This window comes from Adiantum capillus-veneris, chromosome 28 (assembly GCF_014529385.1).
Source record: "Adiantum capillus-veneris isolate H3 chromosome 28, ASM1452938v2, whole genome shotgun sequence".
NCBI classification, from domain to species: domain Eukaryota; kingdom Viridiplantae; phylum Streptophyta; class Polypodiopsida; order Polypodiales; family Pteridaceae; genus Adiantum; species Adiantum capillus-veneris.
The window spans coordinates 114,944,932-114,958,641 of record NC_140958.1 but is presented as its reverse complement, the minus strand read 5'-3'; the positions used below and the strand labels follow the sequence as shown (position 1 = coordinate 114,958,641).

Sequence of the window (13,710 nt, the reverse complement as noted above, 5' to 3'; positions counted from 1 at the left end):
TTCATCTTGAAAGTAGCATTCAAATCAGCCTTAAATTCAGCAATATGTCTCTCATTTGGTCCAGTGATCAGCAAATCATCAACATAAAGAACCACAATGAGAAATACATCATCCTCACGCTTTACATACAATGTGCTTTCTGTTGGACTGTTACGAAAGCCTCGTTTAACCAAATGAGTGTCAGCTTTCTCATACCAAGCACGAGGAGATTGCTTCAACCCATACAAAGCCTTCTTACATTTGCACACTTTGTCCTCTTGTCCTTTTATGACAAAACCGCGAGGCTGCGTTACATAACCGTCCTCAAATATGTCACCATTCAAGAAAGCAGTAACAATGTCTGATTGATGTACATCCCAACCAAAATGAGCTGCCAATGCACATAGAAAACGCACAGTAGTCATACGACAAGTGGGAGCAAAAGTCTCTTCATAATCTATGCCTTTTTGTTGTGCATAACCCTTTGCAACAAGTCGAGCCTTATGGCGATCGATCTCACCATCCGGCTTGCGTTTCAACTTGTAAACCCACTTCGTACCAATGGCCTTTTTGCCAGGAGGCAAATCACATAAAGTCCATGTGTCATTCTCTATAAGTGCATCATATTCTGATTTCATGGCAGCAATCCAATTTTCTGAATTCTGTGCTTCATCAAAAGACAGAGGCTCCTCAACATCATGTAAACTAGACACAGCCAAAGCATAACAATCTGATGCATAAGATGCATGGCGAGAGCCTGAACGAGTACGACTAGATAAAGGTGCATCCAATTTACTGTCACGCAAAGTGTGCACCAGCCATTTTGGCATACCTCTAGCCTGCTCATTTTCAGCCCTTTCCTCATCAAGTACATCATGTACATCTGCATCAATAATAGGTTGTTCTAAAACATTTTCAGAAACCCCCATAGGCTGTACATTTGCCTCATTGGAACTTACATTCGTATTTCCACCACTGAAAAGAGGCAACAAAGTGTCATAAATGTCCTGTGAGCTTACATTACTATCTCTAGTACATGACAGCAAGGTCTGAACAGAGTCTTCCACAAACACTACATCCCGTGAAACCAGAATACGTTTTGTTTGCGGATGATACAACCTGTAACCTTTGCTTTCAGTACTATAACAAAAAAAAATACATTTGACAGCCTTATCATCCAATTTTCTGCGCTGCACTTGTGGCACCAAAGCATATGCCAAACAGCCAAAAACACGCATGTGCTCAATAGAAGGTTTTCTATCATGCCATGCTTCATATGGAGTAATAGACTGCAAAGCTTTCGTAGGACACCTGTTAAGTACATAAGTGGAACACATGATGGCCTCAAGCCAAAAAGAATGCGGCAAAGCTTGACTTTTGACCATACATCGTGCCATTTCCGTTAGTGACCTGTTTTTCCTCTCAGCAACACCATTTTGTTGAGGTGTATAAGGCACTGTACATTGGTGTTTTATCCCACGACTAGCCAGAAATGTATTAAATTCATGAGACATATACTCCCCCCCTCGATCGGAACGGAGGGTGCCCATAGTACATTTTGAGACATTTTCAGCCATAGCCAAAAATTGTTTGAAGCACATAAAAACTTCGGACTTCTCTTTAAGCGGAAATACCCATGCATGCCTGGAGTAATCATCAATGAAAGTCACGAAGTACAGGTAATTGCCCAAAGACGGAGTTTGCATGGGCCCACAAACATCACTATGCACAAGCTGCAACCTGCATGTGGCCCTAACTGAACCATCCTTTGGAAACTTAGAACGCTGCATTTTACCCAGAATACAGTCTTCACAAACATGTTTGACAGGTGCTTCAAGAGGCGGCAAAGAAGCAACCATATCAGATTTCTGCAAATGCAGCAAACTGGAAAAATTCAGATGACCAAAACGTGCATGCCAAAGTTTTGCATCTGAAATAGCCCTTGAATCTACAACAGCATTTGCAAAATTTTGTCCACACTTGTCATACAAAGTGAGCTTATACAGCCCACGGCACAAAAGCCCAGATGCAACAATTTCATCACCAAAACTGAGATCATGAACTGTACATCTGTCATCCACAAATTTGACTACAAGTCCAAGTCTAGCAAGTGCGGATACAGACAAGAGATTCTTCTTGATCCCAGGTACATAAAGTGCATCAACAAGTGTGAAGGAACTGCCATTAGCAGCAATGAGCACAATCTTTCCAACTCCGTGAACTGGATAAGAGGCGTTGTTGGCACAAGTGACTGAATTCCCATGAGGGACAGACTCGAGAGAGGTAAACAATTCACGATGTGAGGTAATGTGCTTTGTAGCACCACTGTCGAAATACCACACATGTGAATCTGCAGCAACTGACAAGCATGCATCATGGACAGCAGGATTGTAAGTGCACTCTGCGCTAAAAGCCCATTCTGCATCAACATCAGCATCACAATCTCCTTTCACAGAAGACTCAACAATGGCTGCATTTGTAGTGGAACCAGCATTTGCAGTGGAACCACCCTCTTTCTTCTTAGCCTCTTTGGCCTTCAACTTAGGACACGACTTGATCAAGTGATCATTGGCTTTACAATAATGGAAATGCATCTTCTTTTTGCCCTTATCACCAAAATTGCCAGACGAAGTGCTGCCACCAGAAGCATTAGGAACAGAATTTTTGCCATTCGCAGCAGAACCATAAGAAGTGGCTGCATTACTGTTACCACCCTTTCTTTGAGAAGCAATAAAAGCCTGTTCAACTGCACGCTGCCTAGTCCTGTTCTTTCTAGAAAGTGACTCTTGCAACAGCAATGTGCATAATGCATCAAACTTGACAACTTCAGGATTTCCTTGGGTCATTAGTCTCCGAGTACTAGCAAAAGTCTGGTAGGAATCTGGTAAGGCATCAAGAACAGTCTGCACAAGGGAACTGTCCGAAATGACTTCACCTGCAAAAATGAGTTGCTCATTGATATCCTTGACACTAGCAAGGAAAGTGTCCATATCATCTTCCTCATGCATAATCTTCGACTCTAGCTCTTTACGCAGCAAAGCAATTTTAGCCTCATTGCGGCTTGCATAAAGACCTGCTAGAATATCCCAAGCCTGTTTTTCATATTTTGCTGAACGGATGTGAGGAATAATGGTGCGCTTCACAGACAACGCAATCAATGCATGAGCCTGCGCATCCTTAACATCCCAACGAGCTTGTTCTGCCGTAGGCAAAACAACTCTAACAGTTGCAATCCTTGCAGCAAGACCTGCAACATCCTCAACATCGCCTACATCTTCAGAACCAGGACGTACATCAATGCCCTGCACAATGTTCCAGACACCTCTTGACACAAGAACATGTTGCATCATATAAGCCCACATAGGGTAGTTGTCCCCATCCAAACTGTCCTCAGCAGCAAACATCTTGAACACATCTGTGTTGTTGTTGTCAGCCATGGTAAATGCTGCACCTGATGTGAAAACTGCCCGAAAATAGGAGAAATGGAGCGGGAACAACTTGTGCTATATAGCACAAACCGTAGAAGACTATAAGGCACCTGTTATGCAGAAAACGGCACTGACAGAAAATCTGCACAAAATGACGAAATAGCCTGTGCAGTACTGCCCGTAGTGGAAACGGAGGCCGAAATGAGCCCAAATCAAAATTCTGAGCAGACCGAGCTCTTCGAGCTTTCCCAAAATATTTGTCGATCTGCGAACGCTCGCCAAAGTTCACTGAAATCGGAGAAAGTGAGCAGGCGTGTGCTCGAGCAGCTGGCGACTAAGCCCGAGAGGACGTGACCTGCTCTGATACCAATTGTTGGAATTAGGGTTGCAGAGAAACACACACAACTTGGAGAAGACGAAGGAAGCTCAAGGCACACAATAGAGAGTGTGTTACTTAGTGTGCAATGGAAAGATACATAGCCCTAGAGTGATGGGCGTATATACAATGCACGGGGGAAAAAACCTCCTAAAGAGGGAAAAAATGCCCCGGCGGTCCTAGTGTGTTCACACACATCACTACCACATGTATATGGTAACAGCTCCCCACACTTAAAGCATTTATGGTCTTTACAAAAGGCCTCTAATTATTTGGGAGAGATATGTTTTTAACCTTTATAAGCTCCTTTCTCCTTGGCCTTGTTGTTGTTGGTGTTGGTGTTGCCTTGGGAAGATTTTTGAGCATTGCACTTCCCTTTAGCTTTATTTTGACCCTTGTTTTCCATGGGCTTGAAATTTCTTCTCGCCCCTTGTTGGAAATTGATCCTAAAATCAACCATAGTCTGGTGGATGACTTCAGTGATAGTGCTAGGCCATTGTGAGTTGACATACTCGGCCGTTTCTTCAGGTAACCTCGTAGAAAATTGTTGCTTTTGTTTAGCGAAGTCTATCCTTTGAAAGACTGTAGCTTTGAGATGTAGATCCCAAAATTTGTTTACATATTTGTGGATAGACTCGTTAAAGAGCAGCTTCAAGCTCCGCCATTTGGTAATTTGTCCTTTGCATCGCTTGCAAGGAATTGCTTCATGATGGAAACTCGTAGATTTTTCCATGTCTTTGGGGCCTCGCCGTTGCCACAAAGGCTAGCCCACCATTGATGAGTAAATTTTTGGAAGTGCATAGCTATATGGTGTAGCTTGGAGGACTCTATGAAGCCCTCGTCTCCAAAGGCCGCATTAAATTGTTGGATGAAGGCCAATACTTTGTCGGTGGCACCAAAGGCTCCATCATAGGTAAGAAAAGAGATGCTCTTTCCTCCCTCTTTAAATTTCTTGAGTTTTTGGGACCTTGGCCATGCAGGGTAAGTTTTGCAATGTCCTCTCCTCTTGTTTTCTCTAGGAGAATAACTATTTCTTTCGTCGAAAGAGGAGGAAGGTGAAGAAGAAGGAGAAGAGGACCTCTTTCTTGCCTTTTTCTTCCTTTGTTTCCTCTCTTCCCTTTCGGAGTGATGAGGAGAAGGACTATGGGTTGACCGTTTTGGAGTGACGAGGAGAAGGACTATGGGTTCACTGTTTCCTCTTGGGAGGAGTTGCGACAGTCTAGACCGCCGTCTTTGTAGAGCCACATCTTCAGAGGAACTTAGGGATTTGCTTCTTTCCCGTTCTTTGGATTACTCCTCTCTTATGAGAGAGACTCTTCTTTTGGGAGTCTCATCAAGAGGCCTCCTAAACTATCTCTCCTCTTGGAGACAAAGGGAAATCCCATAAGCACAAAGTTGTTGAGTAACTTTGGTTTGCAAAGTAGGGTTGTCCATAGCTTGATGCAACCTAGTAATAAGATAATTCATAAACATGGAGGCATCATCATTAGCACCTTCATGTGCAAAATCAAAGTTATCAATGTTCATTCTACTCTCTTGGTTATTGTCAGCCATGCTAATTATACTTATGTGTTTACTTAGTGTATCCTTTGGCACTTCAAAACCTTACTTGCTACTCCTCTTAGCCTTTGAAAATAAGCACTTAAGTATCTACACCCATGGCTCGAATTGGTTAATTATAGAGAGTAGTGGGGTGGATCTAACATAGCAAAATTCTTGAGGGATAGCTTCTTTTGGACTTCTTATGGCTCAATAATGGTAAAGCCATAGGCAAGTCTAAAAAGACCCCATTATTAAGACCAAAGCTCCCGAGGTGTGTACCATATCCCACATAGTGGGCTCAATAAAACCGATAATAGATCCCAGTCCCTGTTACCCTAATATAATTAATAAAATCAACCCTTAATATGCTACTTAAGGACCTCTCTTCTTAAGCAACAAAAGAGAAACCAAACGCTCTGATACCAATGTAATAAAAATGGCCTATGACCTTTGAGGATAGCAAAATTAAGAGAATTAAAGTGAGCATTTTTGTGAGATCACTTTGAGAACATAGAGCGTGAAACGAATTGATGGTAGCAACATAAACATAGTACTTATTTAACTTGTCATAAACAATACTTTTGAGAGAGAGAGAGAGAGAGAGAGAGAGAGAGAGAGAGAGAGTATTAGAGAACATGACCATAGTTGAGGACCGGATTTACTTGGGGCCAGTCCCCCCTCCAAAATTCTTTTGTATTATAGATTCTCCCATCAAGAGAGACTTGGTACAATACTCTTTGTGTTCCTTGTGACCTTGGTGATGCTATGAAGATGGAAAGCTTCATGCATCACGAGCATAACATAAACTCTTCCAAAAGCATTAACTATCCCAAGGCCTCAAACACCTTTGAAGATGAAGATAGCTAGCGGGGAATGAGGGTAGGGAAGAGGAAGAAGAATCATCCATAGGAGAAAGAAATAGTTCCTCGCTTATCATCACTCTTCTTGCTTAGCATAGCATAATACCATAGTAATGAAGATGAAAAAGATGGCAAGATTAAGAATTCAAGCATGGCTCTTGGTTGGATTTGCATTCCATAGCCAAGATTGTTGGTGTAGGCTCTTAACTTCTCAACAAGCTTGGAGAAGGAGATGGAGCTGCACTCCACACAATGAAAGAGAGAGAGAGAGAGAGAGAGAGAGAGAGAGAGAGAGAGAGAGGGAGAGTATACCCCCTCTAATGCTTGGTCCACCTCTCTCTCTCTCTCTCTCTCTCTCTCTCTCTCTCTCTCTCTCTGTCCCTCCTATTATTTAATTATATCATTTGGACATGTGTCCTCTTTTTTCTCTTTGAGAGAAAGAACTTAATTATTTGTTCTATGCATCTAAATTTTCATTGGAACCCTTTAAAGCCTATCCAATAGGATTGAAGCACATCATGAGGGTCACATGTGGAGGATATCTTAACATGTGTCTTTTATGCTTCTTAAGTCATTTTGTTTGAATTGAACATTTCAAGCACCTAGTCTTTTAAGCATGGAGACCATTTATGCCTCTTGAGAGTTTATCTTTGAATTGAACACTTCAAAATAACCTTAGTCCTTTAAGAATGAAGATCACCTCAAGATTTCGGCAAGGTTCCCACAAACACTTTAATCACTTTAGTTAGCAAGCCGACAAGCACCTCATACTTGGGTAAGATTCCCACCTCAAGGTCAGCCCTAGACTTCCTAAGGTCAAAGGACTTTTTAACACTTAACTTTTGGAGGTCTTTAATGAAGCTAGCCCTAAGGTCTTTTAAGATCCATTAGATGCATGTTGCTCTTTGATAGACTACCTCCTTCTGCACCCCTATTGAGATGTAACTATCTCTTCTCTTGGTCCCTTGGCTGAGGTAAATCTAGAAGCACTTATTGCACATTTCTCTTTGGTCGACCGTCTCCTTTTGGACCCCTATTGAGATGCAACCATTTCTCCTTTTGGTCCCCTATTGAGATAGGTCTAGAAGCACATATCTTTATCATGACTCATGTTCCCCTTTTATCTTCCCATATTAAGTGATTAATTTAATATGAGAAAATCATTTGGTAAAGTTAGATATTATATTTTATGACAGTTCTAAAGTTAGTTCACTTTATCCTCATAATGAATCTAATAAAAATAGTGTTCTTTCTATAACCGAGCTGCTAGCCGTTGCTTTGTGGCATAGCCGGCTAGGACATATGTCAAAGAAGGGAATGGATACACTCTCTCGTTTGGGCTACTTACCGTCTTTGTCCTTTTTTTATTTTCCCTTTTGTGAGCAATATTGTCAATATGGGAAGCAAACACGGACACATCATACACATTCTTTTGACAAAGAAATAAAACCCTTAGAGCTTGTGCATAGTGAGTTATGTGGGCCTATGCCTTCTAAATCCCATGGTGGTGCATCTTATTATGTTACATTCATTGACGATGCAACACGGCATTTTTAGATCTACGCCATGAAGTCTAAAGATGAGACCTTTTCTTGCTTCAAGAAGTTCTTATCTAGTGTTGAAACTCAGTCTGAGCATAAGTTGAAAGCTTAGCACTCAGACAATGGTGGAGAATATGCCTCCAAAGAGTTTACAAACTTTTGTTCAAGTAGGGGAATTAAGCGTGAGTTTACGGCTCCTTATACCCCTGCACAAAATGGTGTTGCAAAACAAATGAATAGGACCATCCAAGAGCGTATTTATGTCTATGCTATCATAAGCTAATATACCGCAAGCGTTTTGGGCTAAAGCATTATACACTATCGTGTACTTGATCAATAGATCACCACATGCTTCATTATAGTTTCATGTACCTTTGGAGTTATGGTCAAGACATAAATTGTCTTATGAAAAACTCCGCACATTTGGCCGTGAAGCTTATCCACATGTACCCAAGGAGTTGCGTGCTAAGCTAGATCCTAAATCTAGGAAATGCATCTTCATTGTCTATGGTGCATATGGTCAAGTTGGCTATAGTTTATGGGATCTGGAAAGTCGATCTTTGATCTGTAGAATAGAAAACCAGTGAAAGCGGTTGAATTCCAGAAAGTGACATTCTCCGATGTATCACCTCCTGTCCAGACAACTCCCGAGCCACTTACTACATAGGCTGGTACGAGTTTTGATCAGCCATAGAGATATCAAAGAGTCTCACATCCGCCAAAACATTTGTTCCATGCATGAATTTTGTTTTATTGACAGATAGTGATGAGCCTTCTTGTTACAAAGAGGCTATGCTAGCCAATGATAAGGTTCAATGGAAACATGCTATGAAGAGGGAGTTGTCTAGTATTGCAAAGAACAAAACATGGGAACTTGTTCCGTTGCCAAAAGATAGGAAAGCATTGCCTGGTAAATGGGTTTACAAGAAGAAGATTGACAATTACAAAGCTCATTTAGTGACCAAAGGTTTCAAGCAAGAATATGGTGTCGATTTTCAAAAAATCTTTTCTCCAGTGATCAAGACGAGCACATTGAGAATGTTGATTGCTTTGGTTGCCACTGAAGATTTGGAGCTTGATCAAATGAATGTCATTACGGCTTTCTTACATGATGATCTCAAGGAACATATTCATATTTAGCAACTTGAAGGGTTTGTGCTAAAGGACAAGGAACATTTGGCCTGTAAGATTCTGAAAGGTCTCTATAGCTTGAAGCAATCATCCAGACAATGGTATCAAAAGTTTGATGCATTTATGCGTTCCCTACGCTATAAGCAGAGTAATGAGGATCCATGTCTTTACGTGAAAAGACAACCCAATGGACAACTTATTATGCTTATCCTTTATGTAGATGACATGCTTATTGCTGGTCATTCCAAGAAGGACATTGTTGACTTGAAAAACAAGCTGAAAAGTCAATTTGACATGAAAGATTTGGGTGAATCCAATCACATTTTGGGTATGCGCATTACTCGTGACCGTAAGAAGAGGTTGTTGTACCTTTCTCAAAACAGAGTATGTGCACAAGGTTCTTGATTGTTTCAACATGCAGAAGGGGAAGGCTTTGAGTACTTTATTGCCTGCATATTTGAAACTTAACAAAAACGGATGTCCAAAATCTACTGAGAAAAAAGCTGTGATGGCTAAGGTTCCTTATGCTTCAGCTTGTGGTAGTCTCATGTATGCCATGGTGGCTACAAGACCTGACATTGCACATGCAGTGGGAGTTGTTAGCAGATTTATGTCTAACCCTGGTAAAAAGCATTGGGATGCTATCAAGTTGATTTTCAGATACTTGACTGGCACTGCAGATAGATAATTATGCTATGGTCGGGGAGATTCATCCATTCAGGGATTTGTAGATAGTGAAATGCAAGTTGTGTTGACAGTCATAAATCAACAACAGGTTAGATTTACACATTTGCTAGTTCTGTTATTTCTTGGAGATCCATTCTTCAAGACTGTATATCCATTTCTACCACAGAGGCAGAGTATGTTGCATTGAGTAAGGCATGCAAAGAAGTTAGTTGGCTTGCTCGCCTAGTGAAAGATCTTGGATTGGAGCAATGTACACCAATTCTTCATTGTGATAGCCAGAGTGCTATTGACTTTGCTAACAATCCAGTGTTTCATTCCAGAACAAAACACATTGATGTGTGTTATCACTTCAGTCGATCGTGAATGCCTGGCAAACAAGAGCCTTGATTTAGTGAAGATTCCTACATTAGAGAACACAATGGATGCAGTCACTAAAAGTCTCTCCAGCCATCAGTTTCAGCACTGTCGTGAGCTGATGGGCATTGGGTGAAGAGTGGTTCTCTTACATTCTTATGGTCTCCCACATTGGCCATCAAGTGGGAGAATGTTAGGTTTAATGGCCATGTGGCCGATCGCCCATCACTAACTACTACTAACCCTAAGTGTATAGCTATACACTTGTGTGAGCCACTAACACTAAGTACAATGTGTATTGTGCCTTAGTGCATAATATAGAGAAGAAAGAAAGGGGGCAACAGTGTGTGTCGGCTCTCCCCCTCCAGCCTATGTGTGAGGCTATGGTGGTGTGTGTGTGAGTGTGTGTGCGTATTCATCTCTCGCTTCCGCTGTGCTCCTGGATCCTCTGCTTCACTCTACCTCGATCTACATAGCCACGTAAGTCATAAACATCATGAATTGTTTTGTCTGCATTGGATCTTCATACATGATTTGACATTCAAGCATACATCTGTAAGCACTTTTGATGCACCAACGCCTTTAGTCTGAAACCGAATGTGGTTGGACATTAGTGTAGAGGTAGCTACCGTGGAGAAAGTTGAAGGTTGCATGATTACTTTTTGATGAGGTTTGAAAGAACTTGTTGGGTGTTCAAAAAGAGGAAGCCCTCAGGTTTCACTAACTCTAAATTTGCTTGGGTCTGTACAATTGTTGTCTATTTAGCTCATTATATATATTGGAGACTAAGCGGCTGATTTTCTAGGAAGACGAGGGTCGAGCAGGAGGTTCGTAGTGCTTCCTATAGAGACATAGCAAATAGAGGAGGGTTAGAAATGGAGAAGGATAAGTAGTTGGTATGAGATTTGAGCGCTTTGCATGCATGTCCATACTTGCTATAGAGGCGGCTTTAGACAACCATTACTCCTTAGAGGAGCAACCTCTAATTTGGCTTTTCCAAGAAACCATGAACCAGAAGCCAATCAACATGCCCATACTCAGAGACTGAGTGGTTACCTACTTTGGGCCCTTTAGGTGGTGGTAAAGAAGGTGAAACATCACTTTGGCCTAGTAAGAAGAGAGTAGTCGAGCTTTCACTTTGGAAAAATTGGAAGAGGCAATCATCATTTTTCTAAAGCAAAAACTTTTTTTTTCCCTCCATAAAAGGCTCTATGAGTGTATATTAGAAAAGAAACAAGGTTATATTCTTCTGGTGAATCAAGGGAAGATGAAAAAAACAGGGAGTTACATGGAGGGAGGTATTGCTTTTTCCTTTACCGCAACTACTCAAAATTACAAAAGATTTCATCCTCGATGATTCTTTAGACAAACCATAGCTCGCAGTCACCAACTACTTCCATTAGGTAGTGAGGTGAGGACTTCCTGGATGTGCGCAATGAGGTGCAGACCATTGAAGTGCTGCCTTCTTAGCTTTTCATCTTCAGACCTGTAGTCATCAATCATTCACTGTAGGTGCATGTAGACCCATCTAGTAGGACCTCCCGTTGCTTGTTTATGTTGGCACTATTGTAAAAGCCCATGCAGTCAGCTAGGACTTTCATATTAGCCTTGTAGATTCTGCATTGATCTAACTTGAGTTGGTTGACCTATAAGGAAAAATGAGCAAAGAGTATCCTCAGACTTTTAGTCTGGTAAGCATTGTCAAATATGCTCTTGTTCCTTTCAAGCCAAATTAGCCAGGAAAATTCTCCTCTGATCCTGTTCCAAATAACTGAAAATACTAAAATTGAGTCCATTAGGAAAAAATTGGATCCCCTTGGGGCCATGTAAGGATTCCTAATTTTAAGGGATTAAAGCTAATTTTGTAGGGGATGGAGGGAACATTAAAGACAATAAATAGGGCTACTTTTGTAGCTCTCTCTCTAACTTCTCTCTAGATAGGAGAGGGGGGGAAAGTAGGGAATGAGGGTGGTAAAGTAGGAGGAAGAGGGGGGGTAAAGTAGGGGAAAGAGGGGGGTAAAAAGAGAGAGAGAGAGGAGTAAAAGTAGAGAGAAAAACCATTCTCTCTCTACCTATCACCAAACAAAGAGAGTAAGTAGTTATGACAAAATCCACTTTTCAGCTCGTGCATCAATTCACCCCAAAAAATGATTTTTTTATAAAATCTTCAAAATGGATCTTTTAAGCTTTAAAAAGGTCCGTATATATATATATAAATAAATAAATAAATAAATAAATATATATATATATATATATGTATATATTATATAATATTAACATTATTTTTTTAGAAGAATCTAGCTTTTATAAGCTCCAAATCTAAAATTCCTTGGGTCCCTCTCTACATTAATTCCAGGAATAAATAGATAATGCCACATCATCAAAACGTCCATCTAATAAAGCCTAAAAATTAAAATTTTTAAAATTTAAAAATTTTCCTCCTTTGAGCTCAAAAATTGAACCTATATATGTCTACATATGAAAAAATATATTTTTAAGTCTTTTTATCCCAAAAATTGTCTGTTTATCCCAAAAAGTATATCTTATCTTTTTTTTTTCCCATCATAACTTTCCACCATGTCTCTTCGCGACATAACCAATGAATCACCCGCGCCGTCATCTACTAGGTCAACTAATGTCAGTCTGCGTCTACCGATCGAATTTGCTCCCACAAAAAAAAATGACGAGAAAGCATCTCAACCGGCATCCGTACGACGGTTTCGAGGAGAAACCAATGTTGACTTGTGGCTTGATGGAGGGTTGTATCCAAAAGATCCGCTCGTGGGCTGTCATCCGACATTCCGTACACTCCCAAGCTTAATCAAATATGTGGGAGAAGGAGAACGTGGTCTTCTTGGGTATTGTAAGACATTGGACTCCAATCACGTAGGTGCGTCGGCATGGTTCCGACAACAATGTCAAGTGTTACACATTCATTCCACAAATCTCCAACAACAACTACATTCCATAGAGAAACAACTCAAAGATCTTAAAGAGGAGATGAAAGCTACAGAAACAGAGGTAACTAAGCTACAGATTGCAATGATGCACCTAAAAGCCACTCCATTTGGCATGCGTGAGCGTAAGAGGGAGTTCTCTTCCATTGAAAACTTAGCCTCGAATGGAGGGGCACGTAAGAAGCGGATCATGGCAACCAGGTATTTTTTTAATTTCAGAGTGTTCATCACTTATAATAATTTCCATCAATTTGTAACTCGGTTCACCTTTTGAAATAGGACATATATACAAGATGTGTGTGGAAGTTTTAGACAAGAGGACCGTTGCAATCTTCTCCTAGGATGCATTTCAAAGGAAGATATACTTTACATCATAGGTTGTGAAAAGGCCAAACACATGAAAGATGCCATCACAAAGGAGATCCTAAAAAAGATCTCTAACCTTGTGTCTGAGGATGATGTCAAGAGAGCTTGTGATGAGGTTGGGATCAGCACAAATGCATACCATGCACTTCATGGATTGATGAAAGATGCATTACGAGAGCAAGGCATCACCGAGAATTTGTTTCCTATTCCACATAGGGTCCGACTTGCAAAAAAATCAAACAATGATCTCGTTCGGGAATCCCTTGCCGAATACAAACACATTGAAGGATCCATGATGTACTCTTCCACAAGTGCCAAGTCACGTGGTAATATAAAGGGGGACAATACTATTCCTAATGGGGCAAAGTCTTTTGGTTATCATCAATTCAACAATATTTTGTTGACTTGAAACGACTACAACGAGCTATGGTTAAATTTTATGCTTTCTCTCCACAAGGTAATACAAATTGTAATGTCATTTTTTATCTG

At 40.8% G+C, this 13,710-nt stretch overlaps 1 protein-coding gene across 1 annotated transcript; it reads left to right on the top strand.

The window, feature by feature from the left end:
* Nucleotides 1-12,475: 12,475 nt before the first annotated feature.
* Nucleotides 12,476-13,129, top strand: LOC147421136 (uncharacterized). Its single transcript, XM_086504609.1, has one exon. The coding sequence runs from the start codon at nt 12,476-12,478 to the stop codon at nt 13,127-13,129; it is 654 nt and encodes a 217-aa protein (XP_086360735.1).
* The last annotated feature ends 581 nt before the right edge of the window (nt 13,130-13,710 follow it).